General features: G+C 38.1%; 1 protein-coding gene across 3 annotated transcripts in view; it reads left to right on the forward strand.

Annotated features, from left to right (window-relative positions):
* Positions 1-21948, forward strand: part of LOC127568412 (polypyrimidine tract-binding protein 2) — a 57217-nt gene extending 35269 nt beyond the window's left edge. For 2 of the 3 annotated variants that reach the window (XM_052012110.1, XM_052012108.1), the window contains 8 exons: positions 5940-6135; positions 10298-10378; positions 12429-12562; positions 15483-15516; positions 15914-16006; positions 16085-16301; positions 16422-16499; positions 20537-21948. In XM_052012110.1, coding sequence (XP_051868070.1) covers positions 5940-6135; positions 10298-10378; positions 12429-12562; positions 15483-15516; positions 15914-16006; positions 16085-16301; positions 16422-16499; positions 20537-20669 — 966 coding nt within the window. In that variant the 3' untranslated portion in view covers positions 20670-21948. The remainder of the gene's footprint in view (positions 1-5939; positions 6136-10297; positions 10379-12428; positions 12563-15482; positions 15517-15913; positions 16007-16084; positions 16302-16421; positions 16500-20536) is intronic. The other variant, XM_052012109.1, reaches the window with a different exon arrangement.
* Positions 21949-22288: the final 340 nt, after the last annotated feature.

A 22288-nucleotide genomic window follows, 5' to 3' on the forward strand; every position in this document is an offset into this window, starting at 1 on the left:
TGAAGCAATGCCATGAACAATTTCTGTGAAACAAAAATACTGCTTCCAAGTGCTAACATTGTTAGGATTGTTTTTAAATCGTCTTGATTTACTTGACCATACTTTAACACGTCACAAGTCAATAAGTTGTGAAATCACTGGGAATGATTGAGAACTAAAACTATTTCAGTACCTTACTTCATTAAGCTCAAAGATACTTGTCACGAACTCTCCTAAATTGTGTTTTTATATATTTCTAGTTTTAGCTCCAAATAGTCAAAATAGTAGAACTTGCTTAGCTGTGTACATTAACTATAAAGTATTGTTTTGTTAGAAAATAAGCAACATGTGTATTTAGTAATTTTGTCATGTGTGTCAAGTATATATCCTGTTATCCATTGGGGACAGGTGAAATCATGCTCTTTGCTTTTACAACCTGGTTAAGATTTGTTAATCTTCTCTGTACATAGCAAGTTTTCAAACTGAATTTCTTACTATTGTTTTATTTCTCATTGGCATTAGTTTTGCAATGATGTATGGGAAAATGTTGCAATATGTTTCCATTCATCATTGCAAGCTAATGCCTGTTGAACCCAAGATAATTTGCTGTAAAGATTTAGGAAATTCACTTGTTATTTTGATAAGAGGCGCAATAGTGCAGATTTATAGCAGCACACAACAAAATCATAAGAGTTCAATGCCTGATTTTCCAAATGCATTGGCAGAAAATATTACTACAGGAACAGTATTCACCTCTGGTTTTGAAAAACTAAAATGGGTTGGGGGGGGGAAACTCAAAAGTTATTAAGAATTCATAATATCTCTCTTTCCTGCTATACGGACTGCAATGTGAACTGACAATTGTCCTGTCTGGATTGTTGACAACTGATCATTCTTTATAAATGAAATCTTGGAACTTAACCAGGAATTGTGGAACATTCCCCATTAAATAGCATGAGAATTATCCGTTCTAAATCTGCATTCAAGCCTTATTTCTTCAGGAATGCCTGTAGCCTTTGATTATGCTAAAAAAAAGTTCCTATAAAATATGATGCAGATAATTTAAAAATTAGCATTACTGTTTACCAGAGAAAAGCTTTGGATTACTGGAAGATAAAAGTGGCCTAGTCAATTAGGCGATTTTAAAAAAAAGGCAGAGAAGTGAGATAATGTATTTGGGGAGGTGCAACAAGGCAAAGGAATACAGTAAATGCTAGGATATTTGCATGGTGCAGAAGGACAAAGGAAGTGCTTGTTCACAGATGTTTGAAAGGTAGCAGGTCAGGTCAATAGGTGCCTTACTACAACAGGAATGCATGATGCTTTCTTTAATGAACTGAGGCACAGAATTTACATTAATTCTAGATGTGTATACAGCTTCTACAGACCACAGTTTGAGCACTGCATGCAATCCTAGACATTACATCAAAGAATTGGAGATGGTGCAGAAGAGATTTAGAACAATGTTGCCAGAAGTGGAAAATTGTAGCTGAGGAAAACTTGTATCAGCTACATTTGATTTCTTTCGTACAAAAGCTGTCAAGGGAAGTGTTAACTGAAAAGGTTAAAATTGTGAGGCCTGACTAGAGAAGATAGGAATTTCCTATTTTTTTTAGCAGAGGGGTCAGTTTGCTGATGATACAAAGCTAGGTGGCAGAATGGGATGCAAGGAGGATACAGAGAGGCTTTATGGACATGAGCAAAGTGAAATATGAAGTGAACATGAAGTTGTCACTTTGGTAGAAAAAATAAGACAGGTGGAATTTTTTTTAGCTCATGAGAGTAAAAGAAGTCATTGTTCAGAAGGACTTGGGTGTCCATGTACATGAAGTACAAAGTTAATGAGCAGGTATGAAAAGCAGTTAGGAAGACACATGGTGTGTTAGTGTTTATTGTAAGAATATTTGACTAGAACATAAGGCTTTCTCCACCTTCATAGAGCCTGAGTAAGACTGCATCTGGAGTACTGTGTGCATGTTTGATTTAGTTGCCTAAGGAATGATAGCAGGAGTGCAGTGAAGGTTCACCTCATTGATTTTTTTTGGTGTGGTCTGTTACTCTCTTGAGCTTAGAAGAATGACACACGATCTCATTGAAGTGTGCAAGATTCTTAAGGTATTTGACAGGATAGAAGTGGAAATGTTGTTTCTCGTGGCTGGGATGTCTGGAATCGGGCCCTGGTCTCAAAAGAAGGAATTAAACATTTAGGATGTTGAGAAAAAAATTATTTCCTTTCCTCCATCCCCATCTGGGTGGTAGAGAATCTTTGAAATTCTCTACTGAAGGGCTGTGGAGAACCGTTCTGTGAGTATGTTTGGACGGAGAACAATGGATACAGAGATATTAGGTTAGTTGAGGAAAGTGGCACTGAGATGTAAAAACTTCTGCCAAAAATTTTCTATGATCCTAGATACTCAAGACAGCCAGCATCCGTGGAGTGAGAAATAATTAACATTTTGGGTTGATGACATTTCATTGCACTCTTAGAATACCTTCACCACATGGATTGCAGCAGTGCAAGATAAGATATCTTTATTAGTCATATGTACATCGAAACATAGTGAAATATATCTTTTTGCTTTCGGTTTATGTCCTCAAAGGCAAATCTGGGTGAAGCATAAATGCTAGCCTTTCCAGTGATGCTTGTGTCCTATGAATGAATAAATAAGAAATAAACAATGTTAATTATTCAATATTTCCTTTTGTAGATTTAATATTGGTACTGTTCTAATGAAGTGTTGGTGATATTACCTTCATAATTGCTGTCTCATTTAGAGTCCAATTTGATATTGATTTAAATATCTGTAGGGTCAGTAAGGCAGAGGTACCACGAGAAGGAGAGCAAAGATTTCTTGTGGTTGAGACATTAAGCAAAGTTTCTATCTTCTAACATAAAACCAGAAAATATTAGAAAGGCTCAGCAGGTCAGGCAGCATCTGGGGAAACAGTTAATGTTTCAGATCAAAGATCCCTCATCAGAAACCTGCATCTGCGCTTTGCTTGGATGTGTAAAAATAAACTATGATAATATCTGAAGGGTTTGGGAGCTCACCCTAGTGTCTTGGTGAATTTGAAATTCACAACAAGATCCAAACACTCTTGTTGTCATGGACATTCAGTCCTTTTCAACTTTATCTCTGGCAACAGCCTGAATGCTCTCCACTTTTTCTTTTTGTAAGTATCCATTTGGAGCCCCAAACCTGTATTATTTTTCAAATTCTCTAATGACGTAGGAGGCCATTGATACTTGATTAGGTCTAAGCTGGGCCTGTCTTTGAAATGTGTGAGGCCCTTTGAGCACCATTCTATTCCTTCACATCCCTCTGTGCAAAGGAAACAAATCAGTCAGTGTTTTCAAAGGGAAATTGAATAAGTGCTAGAGAGCGGATGGTTTGCAGGATTATGGTGGAAAGGGTATGGGAATGAGATAAATGAATTGCTATACTGGGAGCTGGCATAGACTTCAGGGGCAGAATGGCTCCTATGCTACAATAGTTCTGCCATAACGATTATGATATGGAAGTAAGCACAAGAAGACCTACAAATGATACTACTAAAGTATCTTGCGTGGCTGAAACAATGTAAATGCAATTAAAGCACTGCACAGAAATATTCTCTTCTGTTATTCTAAAGAACTGCGAACAATCCCAACTCAAGAAAAATTGCTTCCTGTGATGTGCATAAAAAAAATTAATCCAAGAATTGTCAACGGTGAAATTTTCATTGAAATAAGTTCAATTTTGAAAGCACAAAGCTCCATTCAAACATCTAGATTTTAATAAAATAAAGCTTTTTAAACTTCTCTATTTGAGGTCGCAAAACAGTAGCTCACTGCCTTCAAGTTCTTTCTTACGTTTGGCTATGATGGGACTTCGTAATCCTGTTCCTGCAAGTTTTAATGACATTGATTGTACCAAAAGTGTGATCAATTAATTGACGACTTAACAGAATTCAGCCTTTAAAAGGAAAACACTCTTTTGTTGGAGAGGATGGTAGAGAATCTGAGGGAGTACATGGGCAGAATGGAAGAAAGGAGAGTGGAGTTTAAGTGGAGCAAACTGAACCAAATCCTGGCTTTTGTTTAATGGAACCGAATAGCACAGTCAGTGCAAGGGAGAAGGCTTCCTCTTTCTACCCACCCCCATTTTTCTGTTCCTCTCCTTCCACCACCATGCAATCCAGTCCAATGCTCTTTCAGCCATCAGTTATTTTTCCAACTAGCTGTTCAAAAATAATGAATGAATGAGTTTCTTTCAGGTCAACATAAGGGAAAATAAAAGCTATCTACTTTAGTCCCTGATGGCTCCTGCATGACTCGACTCTACAGTTTCCATCTTGGACTAGCTCTAGTAGTGGAGATGTGCTTGGTTAAACTAGTTAAGTTTTCTTCCATATAGCCTTAGTTATTTTAAGAAATCCGTACAAGGTTTTTTATCCTTTGGCTGTTTTCATATGGTTTCCTTTTTCTCTTGAGCAATGTCAAGCAATTCGAAATGGGCTTAGAGTTGGGAGGTCAAATGTTAACTGACCAATTTTTAGTATTTCATGGCGTGGGCATCACTGAAAAGTACAACATTAATTGCCTATTCCATGTTGCCCTTGAGAAGATGATAAATTATCATTTTGATGCACTATAGTTTATAGGGCAACTGCCAGTTCTGTTACATTAAGAATTCCAGGATTTTGATCCAGTACAAAAGGAAGAGCGATGTGTTTTTTAGTTATGGTGTGCAGCTTGAAGGCCATGGAGTTCCCATCAGTCTATGGGTATCAAAGAAGCATTGGCAAGTTGCTGCAGTGACTCTTATGCTCCTGTACCACCTTGGTGTAATGGTGCCTGGAATGAGTGTTCAGCATGAAGAATGGAGTGCCAGTCAAGTTGGTTAATTTGTCTTGGATGGTGTTGGGCTGCTTATGGTTTTGGGACTGAGTAGAATAAGGCCAGAATTTTCTTTTCTGCTTATAGAATTCCATGCTTGTTTGACATCCTAGATAGCTTTGTCAACCCAGAAGTGCAATAATTAGCAAACTATATCTCAAGTATTGCTCAGTGCTATGTGTTCCCAGAAAGGAGATGCTGCACAGATTTACCATGGGCTTGTATTCCTTTTAACACAGAAGATCAAGGGGACAATTTAATTGCTTGCAGTTGGGAGGTACCTACAGTTAGATGTTTGACACAAGTTGACTGAAAGCATGATGGCCAGCCTAAATAGTTAGCAGTCTTCCAATCCTGCAGCATCGTGACTGGAGGTAGAGAGGATTCGAAAATGGTGTTCAGAGCTTTGCTGTTTCCTCCCTTGAGTCTCCCAGTGCCCGGGAGCAATTTTCACCTGGTCTGGTGATGCATCTACTTTGAAAGTTGGTACAGTCTTTATCTCTCCTCTTTATTTCTCTATCTCATTTAATTTCTTAAGTGACTTGCATTGTTTCCCTCTTGTGTTTGCCACTTAAGAAAAAATATTTATTGACTTTGGTTCACTCTAATTTTGGTAGTTAGTATTTGAAATCAAAGAACTGCAAGGGCAATTAAAAGTTCAGACTAGAAATGGAAGAAAGCACAATCGTAATGAGGCATCAATTTGAAAAATGGTGAGCCAGTCACCAGTGACTACTGTGTTGATCAGTGCAGTAAAACTGATTTATAATGACCTTGACCCCTCGTGTTATTTCTCTTCAATTTGCTTGTGTAATGTCACCCATTCCATAAGTAATGATGAAATCTGTTGTGGAAATCTAATGTCATTCTATTGAAACAGAAAAATTATACTTTTTTCCATTTAACTGCAAAAATAAGTATCCGCTTGTTTCTTAAAATTCAGTCTCTCCCAATGCTGTAAAGGTTACCAAATATTGTTGAAGGTTTGGCAAATATTTGTATTTCTTTCTATCTTGATGACAACATATTTGCATGCTTCTGATTCATTCTGTGATGTATCCATTGTAATTAATCTTTCCAGGCTCTGGATGGCCAGAACATTTACAATGCGTGCTGTACCCTCAGGATTGATTTTTCTAAGCTGGTCAATTTGAATGTTAAGTACAACAATGATAAAAGTCGTGACTATACCCGTCCAGATCTTCCTTCAGGAGATGGCCAGCCAGCTATGGATCCTGCTATTGCTGCAGCGTTTGCTAAGGAAAGCTCCCTTCTTGGTAGGAGAATATGTTTGTTTTCCAGATTTTATTTTCCAGGCCAAGCTATCTTGGACAGTAAGAAGTTTTTGGTTAGCTTTTGAGAATTGCATATCCACAGTTTTAACTCCTAGAATGAATGTTAGGTATTTTAGGAACCTTGGAGTTGTAAATCTTGTACAGTTTTTGAATTTTTGTAGGACATTGTCACTCCATATTTCTCTTATGTGGAGATAATTGTGGAGTTTGTCATATGTAGTTCATTCTAACACAAATTCAAGGAGCAACAAAACTGGAAGTATTTTACATTGTCCTAATTTAAGACTTCCAAGTTATCAAATCTAATTTCTCAGACAGTATGTATTGCGATCCCACTGCTGCATACAAGCTAGCATACAACTTCCTCTTTCATCACGTAGGATAAATGTTAACGTCATGTCTTCAGTTCCTTCTCATGTAAATCTTTCTTGTACAGTTGATGTTTCTTTCAGCAGTACTTCTCAAACGTATGACAACTACCACCTAGATGGCCAAGGGCAACAGTTGCATGGGAATACTACCACCTGCATGTTCCCCTCTAAGTTGTACACAACATCCTGACATGGAAATATATTGCCATGCCTTCATTACTGGATCTACATCCTGAAACTCCCCACCCAACCAGAGGATATGGAGTGGTTTAGTAACATGGTTCATTATCATTCTTCTCAAGGGCATTAGGGGAAGGGCAGTAAATGCTAAGGAAAGCTCTCAGTAGGGTAATCTTTTTTTCAGGTCTGCTTTCAGAGTTCAAGTTTTATTTACCTTCCCAGCAATGCCTACTTCGCAAAATAATGAATAAATAAAATTGTCTTCCTTTGGCTTCAGATTTTTTTTTTGCAAAGGAAGTTTCTTTTGCTCTTAGTCACACCACCAGTCATAATTCCTTTTTTTTTAATCCCTGCACCAACCCACAACTATTGTGATTAAATAAACATGTAACATTCTTTTGTCCTTATATTTTAATCTAACTCAGTTTGGTATTATGTAATGCCAATTGACTTATTCTGTTTAATAAACATTATACACTCAAGGAAGATCTTCCTGAGTTGAATGTATTTATAAAAGTTATTTCAGGAGGTGTATGTCTGGTACTGGATTCAATCTGCCACCTGCACTGTCCCCATGCTTTTACTAATCTGGTATGGATGCACAAATGGAAACTTCTAGGTCTTCTGGATCTTCAGTGTCCGGTAAGGCATCACTGAAGTATAGCATTACTGGTCAGGCACAGCCTCTGCCAGGCCTTGCCACAATCAATTTATTCATTTAAAAGCATTAAAATAATTTTAAATCACTTAACATTCCCTATTCACTAAGTTCAGAATCCCCAGTTAAGTGAATGGGCTCTTGTCAGACCTGATTTATGATTCCCCAGTGAGTTTTCAGCAGTTTCCAAGATTGGGTTATAGAGTCATAAAGTAATACAGCATGGAAACCAGCTCTTTGGCCCAACTCATCCATGCTGACCATGGTGCCCACCAGGCTAGTCCCACTTGCCCATGTTTGGCTCATATCCGTTTAAACCCCTTCTATCCATGTACTTATCCAAATGTCTGTTTAAATGTTATTGTACCTGCCTTAAACCACTTTCTCTAGCAGTCATTCCATATACACACCACCTTCTGCATGAAGAATTTGTCCTTCAAGTCCCTTTTAAATCTTTCTAGTTTTTAGTTCCCTTTCCCTCGGAAAATAACTGCTTTCACACTGTCTATACTTCTCATGATTTTATACACCTCTATAAGGTCAACCCTCAATCTCCTAAGTTCCAAGGAAGAAATTCCTAGCCTGCCCAACCTCTCCCTAAACTCAGGCCCTCAAGTGTCAGCAGCATCCTCACAAATCCCTGCAATCTACTGCTGAATCTGGGTTCTACTGCTGAATTATAGACACAGAAAGGTTCCTGACCACTATGTTGGAGCATAAAATTTGGACATGTCCTATAGGCCAGTTGTCCTTTATTTGTGCTTGAAGTACTTTGTAATAACAGAATTGCTTTCACTCAACCACTTTAAATGTGAGTGAAGGGTTTCCGATAGTGGGGTTCCACAGGATTCAGTACTCAGTCTTTGCATTTTGTAATGTAAATGATTTTAGACTCCAAATGTATGGGGCCGATAAGTTTTCAGATGATCCAAAATTTGGCCATGGGGCATGTGGCTAACAGCTAGGAGGAAGGTTTTAGCCTGCAGAAAGATCGTAGAAGACCTAGTCAATTGGAGGAAATGAAAACAGTAGAACCATCTTGTTCCTATTGTATAGAGAGCCTAGTGAGGACAACATCTGGAATATTGTGGATAGGTCTGGTTTTTTTGTATCAGAGGAAGAATATAGTTGTGAGAGAGGGATTGCAGTGAAGATGCCCTGAGTTGATTCCTAGGATGATGGATCTGTCGTATGAAGAGAGATGAAGCAGGCTAGGCCTAGCCTTCTCTAGTTTAGAATGAGAAGTGATTTCAGCAAATCACAGGGCAAATGTGAAGTCAGAGATCGTCTGGCTGGGTATCTAGAACCAGGGCTTACAGACTGAAAATAAGGAGTTGGCCAATCAGAACTCATAAGAAATTTCCTCAGGTGAAGCCAAATGCAAACTAGAAGAACAATACCTCATATTCCACCCAGGTAGTCTACAACCCAATGGTATGAACATTGAATTTTCCAATTTCAAGTAATCTTCACTCTGTGTTCCTCTCTCTCCAAGGTTCTCCCCTGCCCCACCTGGGTTCCATTTGCTTATAACTCGCACACTATACCTACTGGGTTTTCTTTCCCCTCGCCCAAATGGTTACAACTGCCCATCATTCCTCCTTTATCTGGTTCCACTTATCACCTTCCTTAATTATCAGACTCCAGCATCTGCAGCCTCTTGTGTCTCCACTTACCACCTTCTAGCCTCTGTGTTTACCTCCACCCTCCCTTTCTCCCATCTTGTGTCTCTATCACCCACAAGTTGCTGTCTTCCAGCTCTCCTCCTTCCCATCTGGTTTCATCTGCCTATCACCCCCTTCCTCACCTGGTTCTATCAATTGCCTGCCAGCCCTCACCTCATCCCTCCCTTTCACTTCTTTATGCTTTTCTGTCTCCCCATTATGCTCTCAGTCCTGATGCAGGGTCTCGACCAGAAACATCGACTATCCCTTTGCCTCCATGGATGCTGTGCAACCTGTGAGTTCCTCCAGCAGTTTGCTTTTTGCTCCCTAAGAAATACAAACCCTCCGTAAGGAGTTTGTACGTTCTCCTCACGTCTGCGTGGGTTTCCTCCGGGTGCTCTGGTTTCCTCCCACATTCCAAAGACATACGGGTTAGGAAGTTGTGGGCTTGCTATGTTGGCGCTGGAAGTGTGGCAACACTAGCAGGCTGCCTCCTAATAAAGATATCTTATTTACCTGGAGTGTGTTGAATCTTTGGAATTCTCTGTCTGACAGAGCTGCCGGCCCTCAGTTGGTGGGTAACTTCAAAAAAGAGAGAGACTTTTTGATATTAAGGGGATTGTGGAATTTGGAGTTAGTGCAGTTTGAGGTACTGAAGTAAAAAGCAGCCATGATCTTATTAAATAGTGCAGAAAGCACAAAGGGCTGAATGGCCCACACCTGTTTCTTATGCTAAAGTGTTCAGCCTTCTGGAGATGAGTAGCCGTAACCACTCCTGAGAAGTTCTACTTATTGGTGAAAATGGGCACATTAAAATCAGGTTACTTACTACATGTTTGTCTCTTCCTGCACTTAAAAATGAAAGAAGACAAATAATTATTGATGCTATATTTCTCATTGTTAATGCAGTTACAAACATTACATACTAGCCAATTGTTTAGCAACACACAAAACACTGGAAGAACTCAGCAGGCCAGGCCTTTGGGTGGAGACCCTGCCCCAGAACCGGAAAGAAGGGGGGAGAAACCAGCACTTGCTGCACCCCGACCCCCCCACCACCCTTTTGTGCTGGCTTCTCCCTTTCTGGTCCTGGAGAGCTGGAGAGGGGCCTCGACCCAAAGCGTCAACTGACCGTTTCCCTCCATAGGTGCTGCCTGGCCTGCTGAGTTCTTCCAGCATTTTGTGTATTGTTCCAGATTTCTAGCGTCTGCAGTCTTTCTTGTGTCTCCATGTTAGCCAATTATTTACTTTTTTTGCCTTTCAACTGTTAGGTACCCCTGCAGGAATGATGTCTGGGCCATACAGTGGCGGGTCTGGGTTTCCATCTTCAATCAGCTTTACACAGTCTGCAGGTTAGAGTTACATTATTGTTTAAATAAATTGTCCATATATTTTGGAAAATGCTATTTTTCTAGCAGTTTAATACATAGTTACAACTGCCAGAATGCTGATCAGAACTCTGGACTATTTGGTTTTAAAACCTGTGTTTGTGTGGAATATCATGGAATGCACTCATGAGCAAGCCAGTTTTCGGTATTCTTTGTAGATTCTTCATATAATAGTTACTACATCTTTTGAGGTGAAATAGTTGTCTTTGTAGACTTCCAAAGACATTGATAAAAAATCACCCTGCATAGGGTTGAGTATTTTTGTAATTTGAGCTATTTCTCAGGAAAAAAAATGGATCACTTGTCTCAGGAAATTAGTGCTCAAAGCTTGACTGCTACCTTTTTTTCAGGTTGCCAGTTTGTCATGAGTGGAATGCTACAGGAATTGGTACAGGGCTCTCTGCTAATTATATTTTAGGTTTGTGACATAAATGTAAAGTCAACTTGCTGATGATACAAGCTAGGCAAAAATGAGTAGTGAGAAGTAAAGAGTCTGCAAAGGATTATAGATAAACGTCAAGTAGTCAAGAAAATGGCAGATGAACTTTGTTGTAAAATGCATCTTGATGGGAAGAATGTTGCAATGTTAAAATGTTGGGCAGAAGGAATTTAGGTGTTCTGTTTCTAATGATGCAGAAAGTCAAAATTTGGGTACAGCAAATAATTAGGAAAATAAACATTGTTTCCCTTTATTCAAAGAGGATTGGAGTACTAAAGTAAGGAAGTCTTGCTGAGATTGTCTTAGGCTTTGGTGAGACTTCATTTGGATTGCCTGTGGAATTTGATCTCTGGCCAAGGAATGGTACATTTGATGAGGAGTCAGTGTGATGCAAGTTAGTTCCTCGGTTGAAGGCTTTGTACTTGAGGAAAAGTTGAGGAACATTAGCTTATACTCTTGTGTTTAGAAGAATGAAAATTGATTTCATTGAGACATACCATTTTGGGGAAAATTTGATGGTGTAGATTCTGAAAGTATATTTCTGAAAGTAGCTGGAGAGATTAGGACTGAGGGCATGCAGTGGTTTGTAAATCTTTTGAAGTCTCTAGTTAAGGGATGGTGTATATATGTGTGTGTATGTGTATATATGTGATGTGTGTGTGTGTGTGTATGTGTGTGTATATATATATATATATAGCTTTAAGTTCTGTATTCAAAGAGTGATTTTTGGGGGTTGGACAAGAAAGTGAATCTTAGGAACATATAGATGCTGGACATCAAAGAAAATGCTAAAAAAAGTAATATTGTTTAGAAGATTGGCAATAATGCTGCCTGCTTTGCCATCATTTTTTTCCCATACAAACCAGGTTCTGCTTGTACCTACTCTTGACTTGTGCATTAACTATGCTGCCTCCAAAGGCAAAAAACTGGGCTGTTTACTTCAAAGTTGAAAGCCAAATTTCAAAGTCAAACTTAAGTTTATTGTAGTGTGCAGAAGTACATGTATGCACAGGTACAATGAAAAATTTTCTTCAGTCTGAGGAAACATGGAATATGCACTTCCTGTTTCACCAGTTGGTTTAATTTTTGACATTTGTCAACTGTGGTGTCTTTTTCCTGCATCAGGTTTAGTTTTGTCTCCTTGACCAAAAAAAAACTCCCATTAATGAGCTACGTTCCATTAGTACCTCATATCCTATCTGACCACCCTTTATTCACCTGTTAACTTTGAGAGATGATGTTAATTTATCTATCAGACACTGCAGTGGTAAAACCTTGTGGTGCTTATCATCCACGACACATCTACTAGCAGTTCTTAATGATTTTACGTTGGCTTATTTTTGGCAATAACTAACTATACTCATGAAGCTGACTATGCTCGCTTCAGTCAACAATCTCAACATGTGCTTCATCAAAAATGTGGACACTGCATTGAGTCAACTTACAATTTCTAGTCAAAGTAGAGTACTTTTTGAGAATACCTATTGTTAAATAGAGTGGTTCCTTCCAGATGGAATTGTAATTGTGGACAACATAAAACTAGTTTATTTTTAAATAGTTATTTTTCTGTTGCAGCTGTTCCGGGATCACTGAGCCCATTGGCTATGCCTGGTGCTGCAGCTGCTGCAGCTGCTGCAGGCCGAGTAGCAATGTCTGGAGTTGCTTCTGCCAACCACAGTGTCCTTCTCGTTAGCAATCTGAATGATGAGGTAATTTGTTTCTTACAGATTTTGTTCTTTGCACTCTACCCAGAGTAATTTGTTTTCATTCATTGGTCTAACATTTGTTTGTTCCACTCATTCATTGTCTTGTTGTTTCTGTTGTGTCCATATATGCTTAAATTCCCTGTAAATGTGGAAGCAAAATTTGTACGATTAGATAAATACATGGCGTCCTCAAACATTGCTGGTGGTGGGAATAAAATACATTTGTAAAATCTAAAATAATTGTAGATTTGCTGGAAGAAGTTATAAGAGGCAGGTACAATTGCAACATTTAAGATGTTTTGGACAGATATATGGATAGGAAAGCTTTAGAGGGATGTGGGCCAAACACAGGCAAATGGTACTAGCTCAGGTAGACAATTTGGTCACCATGGACGAGGTGGGCTGAAGGCCCAGTTCTTGTGCTGTATAACTCTGACTTGATGACCGTGACTCTAAATTTCATATCAAGTTAGTCAGATGGTATTAGTAAATTCTGTTACAAAGCAAATTGCTGTTCTGTGAAGTAATCTTGGTTAGGTATAGAGGGAATGCTGTTGTATTTTGAAATTTAAGTGCCAGTTTTTACTGTTTGTTGATCTAACCTGTTGTGTAAATCGGTGATTCTACAAGCTTTAGCAAGAGTAGAAATATATAGCTCCAATTATATAGAGCACAATGGGACCACGTTTGAAATATTGCATACCTGTCTGGTCTCCTGGATATAAATGGAATGATGCACTTGCAACAGAGGGAGTGCAGTGGAAGGTCTGTTGTATAAGGAAAGATTAAACACGTGGAGCCTATACATTTGGGTTTAGAAGAATGAGAAGTGATCTTATTGAAACGTACAAAATTCTTGAGGGGCTTAACAGGGTAGATGGGAAGTGATGCTTCCCCTGGCTGGATGTCAAGAATCAGGCAATAGTTTCAAAATAAGGGATTGACTCTTCAGAGTTGTGAAGAAAACTCTTCACCCAAAGGGTCACAAGTTTCTAGAATTCTTTACCCAAGGGGGATGTGGAGACTCGGTCATTTAGTATTTTTGATTTTTGTATACTACGGGAATCATGGGATGGGGTTAGCGCAAGAAAGTGGAACGGAAGTTCAGTCATTACCTCTTGAATGGGGGGCTGAATGACCTGCTGCTTTTATTTTTGTGTTGTTTACTGAAATAATTGAAACTGAAAAATAAGTATGTACATTCCGTTTACTTGGTTGTAAAGTGTTATCTGGTTCCCTTTTTAGCAGTACAAGAAGATATTGACAAACTTGTGGAATGGGCATGTAAATAGAAGATTTCAAAATTGATGTGGTGTATTTTGGTCAGAGTTGTTACCTACTACTTGAAATGTGGTATCCAAATGGGGTAAAATTTCAAAAGACAGAGTATGTTCCCTTTGTTAGATGTGTTGCACATTACCAAAGCCACTAAATACTGCAAGGCATTGAGTTTCATTTCTATGAAAGTGGAATTCAAAAGCTACTCTCATTGGCACAGTCTCCATATCATCAAAAGAATAAAAGGGAGATAAGAGTGTAAGAAGCATTTGTAAAGATGTCACCAGAACCTAAGGGGGCAGTACCATCAGGGAAGACAAAAATAGGGACTCTTGAAGGCAGCCTGATCATGGGTTCAGTTGTGTTGATATTAGAATCTTACCAAAGTGCAAGAGCCTCCAAAAGAGGGGACATAAATAGAGGAAATGCTAATCTTTACTGAAACAAGAATGTTTTTCATTCAGTGCTGGATGGAATATTTGAGGAGCTTAGTATAGATTCATTTTAATGAGAAAGCAAGTTAAGTAAATGAGGGAGAAAGGAATAGCTGGATATGTTAGAGTGAGATAAAGTAAGCCGGAAGGAGATTGTTGAGCCATAAACAAGGGAATCAATCTGTTAAATCAAATAGCCTGTTTCTCACTGTAAAATCTGATGTCTTGCTGATTATTGTCATGCTTGCATATGTTTGTCACAAAGTCTTGTTTCAAGTAAATTTTGCTTTAATACCTTTTCTTAAAAGGTTCTCTCTGAAAAATTTGAGATTCTTTCCAGTTTTCACTGCATTGTTTTCCTTTATAAATCTTGTATTTATATAGAAACCTAGTTCTTTGGTTTTATCCTCAAATTATTTAGTTGTATTCTATTTTCATTTTGGCTTTAGCAAAAGCTGGTATGAAATGTGGCTTGTATCTGAGCACTTCACAGGAGAAGTTGTCCATGGTCTGTTTTCATTTATAAAATTCAAATTAACATAGATTTAAATGTGGAAATTATTTTTTTATGCTACACGTTGCATGCGGTTCGGTGTAATGTTTGAATCAGAGTGCCTCTCAAATATTTATTTGCCTGCATTTCATACCTAGCCATGATTATGCAGTTTTAAACTCATTTTTTGCATGATTTTTTTTACTTTCTCATGTAATAAGAAATATTGTAATTCTTTGATTATAAATGTACTTTACCCATGTTTATTTTGTCTTGGGTGACTACATTCAACACTATTTTCTTGTAAAGTACATGAGCCAGCCATTTTCTGACCAAATTCCTGCATTTCCTATGTACTGACCTATATATTTATTTTTGTTTTGTTCCCCAACTCCTTGTTTTCTTCTGCATTGCTCCACCCCTACCCATCCCATCCCTTTATCTTACCCTGTGTTTCTTTCACAATTCCCCAACCCTTCCCCATACCAACCCTCTATCTGCTCCTTCCCTGCCTCATTCCTTGTGTTCATGCTTATGTGCTTGAACAAAATGTTCCTCGGACCAACTTGCCCCAATTAACTGCCTTGAACCATGATCCATGACCACCTCACCATTCTACGGGAACCACCCTTCGTTATGGATGATCTGTTCATCTCCGCTCTTCCTCGATTCTTCTCTCTTCCTGTCTTACGCTGCTTGCTCTTCTCTCCTTCTAAAGATGGTTACGCCCCAAAGTCTGTTTACCCTCTTCGGTATGTTATCGTTAGCACTATACTTTTATTATTGATTTAAAATTTTTCACCTTAATTCTTTGTAGCTAGCATTTCAGCTTATTAGATAAGTAGATAATCTGCTACTTTTTCTTTTGCTGTAATTCTTTCCATAGATGCTATTTTATTTATGGTAATGCATGCTGTGAATTATTTTGCATGATCTTTAATTTAGTATCACTTCACGTTAGCTTTGAGGGATTTTACCAGGATTTTTCTCTTCAGATAATCACTGCTAAATCTTGATTTGTTGTACTCATTTTGGATGTCAAATTTGTTCACATTGATGTCTGCTCTGAATGTTTCATCGATCTGTTGGATGTTGTTGTCAGATTATGTGCATAACTTTTATTTTTCTTCACTTTTCCACTCTGCAAAGGTGTTTATGGTGATGTGCAACGTGTGAAGATTTTGTACAATAAAAAAGACAGTGCTCTGGTGCAAATGGCTGATGTTAACCAGGCACAGCTGGGTAAGAGTTCATTTGCATTTGACTGCAGTCTTCTTGTCCTTTTTAAAATGTGCTAAAAACTGACTTTTTATTTGTTAGCCATGAGCCATTTGAATGGGCAGAAAATGTATGGAAAGATTATTCGTGTTACCCTGTCCAAACACCAGACAGTACAGTTACCTCGTGAAGGCCTAGATGACCAGGGATTGACAAAAGATTTCACCAATTCTCCACTCCATCGTTTCAAAAAACCTGGTTCAAAGAATTTCCAGAATATATTTCCCCCTTCTGCAACTCTCCATCTGTCAAATATTCCGTAAGTAATTTACTTATTTGTAATGAATGTAGTAAATGGTCTCTTTAATTCTCAAACTTAGTCTGAAATGATTTTTGCCATGAGAACCTTTTTAATTCTGTCTTGATTGCATTTTCACAGACCTTCTATTACTGAAGAAGTTCTTAAGACACTTTTTATAAAAACTGGAGGCAAAGTGAGAGGTTTTAAGTTTTTCCAGTAAGTATTTTTAACAATGTAATTGACATATGCATATTTTCTCTGCTGACATTTTTTGCATACGTTGGCTATTCTTTGAGTTAGATGCATTCTGTGCTAAATGAGTGCAAGTATCTTCAGTTTGTGAAGTTTGGCAAACACTGCAGTTGTTATAATCCACAGTTTTATTTAAAAAAAAATTTAAGTTAAAATAGTGAAATTACTATCTAGAACAAATTGTTTTAAGTATGTCCAGCTGTTCTCTGAAAATTTTTGATTTGTTATAAAATTATACAAGATTTGAATGTTAAGGCCACCAAGTTTCATTTTCATTTATTTTGACATAGAATGTGCTTAGTTGAAATCATGTGCACAGAAGTGTATTTAATTCCAATTAAATGACAAGGCAAAACTTTCAAAATATATCTTAAGCTGTTGTATTTTAGACAGAGCACAGGAATACCACCCTTTGGTCCACCATGCCTGTGCTGATCTTGATACCAATCTAACGAGTTTAGTTTCTCTGTACGTGGTCCGTATCCCTCTATTCCATGTCTGTTCATGTGTCGGTCTAAATTCCACCTAAACATTGCTATCACATCTGCTTCTACCACTCCCCCTGTTAACACGTTCCAGCATCTATCATTCTACGTGTAAAAAAAAAACTTGCCTCATAAATCTCCTTTTAAACTTTCCCCCTCTTTGCCTTAAACCTGTGCTTTCTATTATTTGGCATTTCCACCCTGGGGAAGAGACCATCTACCCTAGCTATGCTTCTCATAATTTTATACACTTCTATCAGGTTGCCCCTCCACCTCTGATGCTCCAGAGAAAACCATCCAAGTTTGTTCAACCTCTCCTTATAGCTGATGCACTCCATTTCAGGCAACGTTCTAGTGAACCTCTTCTACACCCTCACCAAAGTCTCCACTTCCTTCCTATAGCATGGCAACCAGAACTGCACACAATACTTTAAAAGTGCCCCAATTAAATTATGCAGCTGCAACATGACTTCTCAAGTTTTATACTCAATATCCTGGCCAGTGAAGGCAAGTATGCCATACGCTGCCTTTACCACCCTATCCACTTGTGTTGCCACTTTCAGGGAGATGTGGACATCAATGCTCCGAAGAGTCCTGCCATTCACTGCATATTTTCCTCTTGCATTTGACCTCCCAAAATGCATCACCTCATACTGGCTGCGATTAAACTCCACCTGCTGTTTTTCTGCACAAAGTTCCACCTGATCTATGTCCTTTGACAACCTTCCTCACCATCCACAGCTTTCTTCTTGTCTGCAAACTTGCAAATCAGACCACCTGCATTTCATTATTAAAAACAACGGAGGTTGTGGTACTGATCCTTGTGGAACATCACTGATCACAGACCTCCAGTCAGAAAAACTCATCACCACTACCCTCTTCTATGACTAAGCCTATTTTGTATCCAATGTGTCACCTCACTGGATTCTATGTGACTTAATCTTCTGAACCAGCCTATCACAAAGGACCTTGCCAAATGCTTTACTGAAGTTCCCGTGGTCAACATCCAATGCCCTACCCTCCTCAATCATCATCTTCATCTCCTCAAAGAAAACTATCAAATTTGTGAGACAGGACCTTCCCAGCACAAAGCCATGCTGACTATCCCTAATAAGTCCATACTTTACCAAATGCAAATAAATCCTCTCCCTTAGAATCTTCTCCAATAATTTCCCTACCACTGATATAAAGCTCACCAGCCTGTAATTTCCTGGATTATCCCTGTAGCCCTTCTTAAACTAAGGAACAACACTAGCTATTCTCCAGTCCTTTCTTCTGGGATCTTGCCTATGGCTTGAGGACACAGAGTCCAGGCTCCAGCAATCTTCCCCCCCTCAGGATCCTGGGATAGATTCCATCAGGCCCTAGGGACTTGATGTTATTCAAGACGCCCAACACCACTACGACCACCTTAATATCGACATGCCCTAGAATATCAACATACCCTCTGCAATCTCTCCATCATCCATGTCCATCTCATTGGTGAATACTTAACGGAGTACTCATTTAGGACATCACCCACTTCCTCTGGCTCTAGGCATAAATTACCTCCTTTGCCCCTGAGTGGATCTACCATTTCCCTAGCTACCTTCTTGCTTTTAATAAATTAATAAAATACCTTGGAATTCTCCTTAATCCTACTTGCTAAATTCATGGCCCCTTTTAGCTCTCCTAGTTGCTTGTTTAAGTTCTTTTCTGCTTCTTTCATATTCCTCAAGGGTCTAATTCAATTTCAGCTTCCCAAATCTTACATGTACTTCCTTTTTCTTTTTGACTCAATTTACAGTACCTCTGGCCTTTAAAAGACTCCCACATATCAGAAGTGGATTTATCCCCAAACAGCCACTCCCAATCTACTTTCTCCAGTTCCTGCCTAATACTGTTGTAATTAGCCTTTCCCCAAAGAGGACCAGTCTTATCATTACAATTATCTTAAAACTTATAGAATTATGATCACTATTCCCAAAATACTTCCCCTCTGAAACTTTGATCTGAAACTTGGTGAGGCTTATTCCTCAGTACAAGGTCTGGCATGGCCCGTGTCTTAGTTGGACTGTCTGCATATTGTTTCAATAAACCCTCCTGGATGCACCTAACAAATTCTGCCCCATCAAAGCCCTTGCACTGAGGAAGTCCCAGTCAATATTGGAGAAGTTAAAATCACCCACTCCAACAACCCTTTTCTTTTACAGCTTCCCATGGTTTGCCTACATATCTGTTCCTCTATCTCTTGCTGGCTATTGGGAGTATTATTTAAGTTCAGTCTTTTGTATAGGCTTCATTAGCCTGACTGAAGGAAGATGTGATAATATTATATCTGGTCAATATAATGCTTTCTTGGTGCTTTTCCATTGCTGTGGTTCTTTTTTTTTATTCATAATTCATAACTTCCCACCATAGACGGTCTAAATTACCAGTTCCCAATGCTACTCTATCCAACTTTCTTAATGCTTTCAGGCAGATTTTCCATTGCTAATGAGTGGGGAAACTGGCTTGCCATTGATTTGGGAAGAAATTTTTGTCATTTGCTTTGTAAGCAAAATTCTGGGATTATTCCCATGAGAGCAGAGAAAAGTAAGAGATTTAATGAAAGGATTTAGAAGAATTATTTTGGACAATAGGAAAGAAACCATTTCCTCCAATGCCAAAATCCAGTGACAAATGGTGATTAACTCCTGGAGTGAGAAGCTTAAAATAAAATTCTTTGCACAGCTTTGTGGGATAATAGACTATTTTGCCACAGGGCATAGTTGAGAGAAGGATAATTACATCTGAAGCCAAATAAAGCTACATATTAAAATTGGAACAATTTGACCTAAAATATTTTAAACATTTGGTGCAAATTTCTAAAACATTGATTAGGCTAATGTCGATTATTTCTGCAGTACTAGTCACCACTCTAGAGGAAGTAAGTGATTGCACTACAGAAAATACAGGGGGAGTTCACCAGAATATTGCCTGGAATGGAGCATTTTAGTGAGGAGGTGAGGCTGAGTAGGCTGGGTTTGTTTGCTTGGAGCTTAGGAAGCTGAGAGGAGACCTGATAAAGATGTATAAAATTATGAAGAGCATAAATAGGATAAATAGTAGGAAACTCTTCCCCAAGCAGAGATTTCTTAAAATTAAAATGTATAGGTTTAAGAGGTTTAGCAGGATTGAAGGAGGAACCTTTTTCACCTAGAGGGTGGTTGGTATCTGAAACACTGCCTGTGTGAGCAGTGGAGGCAGGTATCCTTACAACATCTAAGTATCATCTTAGATGAACACTTAAATCCCAAGGCATAAAATCTATGGACTATGTGCTGGTAAATGGAATTAGTATGATTGTCAGGTTGGACTTGATGTGCCGAAGGGCCTGTTTTTGTGCTGTATGACTGATTGATTGATTTAATTTACCTGGTTTTGTGAAGTTTAAATGAGAATAGATTTACAATTTAATAAAAGTGAATATTATTTCTCGGGCAAGCTATACCTTCTATATTAAGCTGTTTTCCTAATTCCATATTTTTGTTCCAGAAGAGATCACAAAATGGCATTGCTGCAAATGTGTTCAGTGGAGGAAGCCATCCAGGCACTGATTGATCTTCACAACTATGATCTTGGAGAAAACCACCATCTGAGAGTTTCCTTTTCCAAATCAACCATCTGAGAATGCCCAGAGAGAGAGAGCTGAGATAATTGATTTTGATTGTGGTTGGAGACTTGTTTCAAGGAGTTGGGACCAGAGTTTAACAATTCCAGCTGTTGTCATTCCTTCGTATATACATTTGTGATACTAAAATTGGAGGATGAACATTCATTAGAAGGAGCAGAGGAAATTTATTCAGCTGCTAATTGGGATGAAAATTAAAATGTTCTTTATGTTGAAGCTTTTTAGGGAATTCATTTATTTTTAGTTTTGTGAGATTTGAATAATCTCTGTATTTTTCTTTAGTAGAAAAAGTCTGAAGAGAAATGTGCCTTATCTTAAAAGTTGAAAAACTTCTATTAATACAATTGAATATACTATGGAAGTAACGCTGGGGCCTTCTTTTAGGCACATGGTTGGAGAATTTCAGTAATAGTGAGTATTGTGTAAATGTTAGCACTAAGTTGCAGTTTTGCTTGTTGCTGATTATACATTTTGTAGATGTTTGGAGTTGACATTGCAAATTGCTTATGTGCATTTATATTACCATCTTTTAGTTTGTAATTAAGGACTGAAAATGGCTGTGGACTTTTGAGCATGTGCAGTCAAGTCTAGTTTATGAAATTGTTGTGCATGTTATAGAAAGGCAAAAGAGAAATGCTTCATTTAAAAAGGAGCAAAAAGAATAGTTTTGTGGCAGTTTTCTAGAATGGACAACCAGGTGGGACCAAAGTTTATGTGCCTTTAGTCTTAATTTACCTTGCATTGTAATATTCAGTTTTAATAAACCTCTTCAAGGTATTTTATATTTGAACGGAGACAGACTTTATAAGCAGTTCTGTATCTTCAAAATTAGAGGAATTGTATGAGTAGAGTTCATCACTTGAAGAGAAGTCCAACAATTGCAGTTGTCAAATTTAAGTAGTTTACTGGCCAGGAACTTTTTAGATCTATGTATTAGCATTCGTATACATAGACTCTCTGGACTATGTAGCAAAAAAGTCATATATATTTTCTATATTAGTTACGTTTTTACATCTTGATCTGTAGCTATGTAAAATCTCAGTATAGTTTGAAAGAGGCACAATTAAAGTTAATTTTCTAACAAAATTGGGATGTTTGATGGTTGTGTTGACTTCTGATTTTTTTTTTCCCTGTGTACTCTGTTCGCTTGCCTGTAGCATGCCTAATAAATACTTCTGTAGCTCTATCCACCTCTTCTGTCTTTCTGTACTGCTATTCCTCACTTCCCTTGTTTGTCTTCACCTCATTAAGCTTCTGACTTCATAGTTAATACTCTTGATAGGATGGGAAAATTTTGTACTCCCTGCTATAACTTGACCATATTTCAATTGAAGTGCAAATGCTCCAACATCTTGCTGCTTCTTGCCAAATGTCATTCAAAACCTGGACACATGCAGTTTTGATGACAAATCTCAATTATCAGTGTGAAATTTTTGGAAAATTGATAAATTTTAACTGGAATAATTCTCAAGTTATTTTGAAAAAACAACTTTGTATAGGTAAATACTAACTGTTCTTAAATTACCAGTTATTTTTGGTAATTGCTCATATAGTGAAGAGTTAAAATGGTTTTAAAGATTTATAATATTACAAATATTCTAAACTTGTGCTAAAGT

Source organism: Pristis pectinata, chromosome 3 (genome assembly GCF_009764475.1).
Source record: "Pristis pectinata isolate sPriPec2 chromosome 3, sPriPec2.1.pri, whole genome shotgun sequence".
NCBI classification, from domain to species: domain Eukaryota; kingdom Metazoa; phylum Chordata; class Chondrichthyes; order Rhinopristiformes; family Pristidae; genus Pristis; species Pristis pectinata.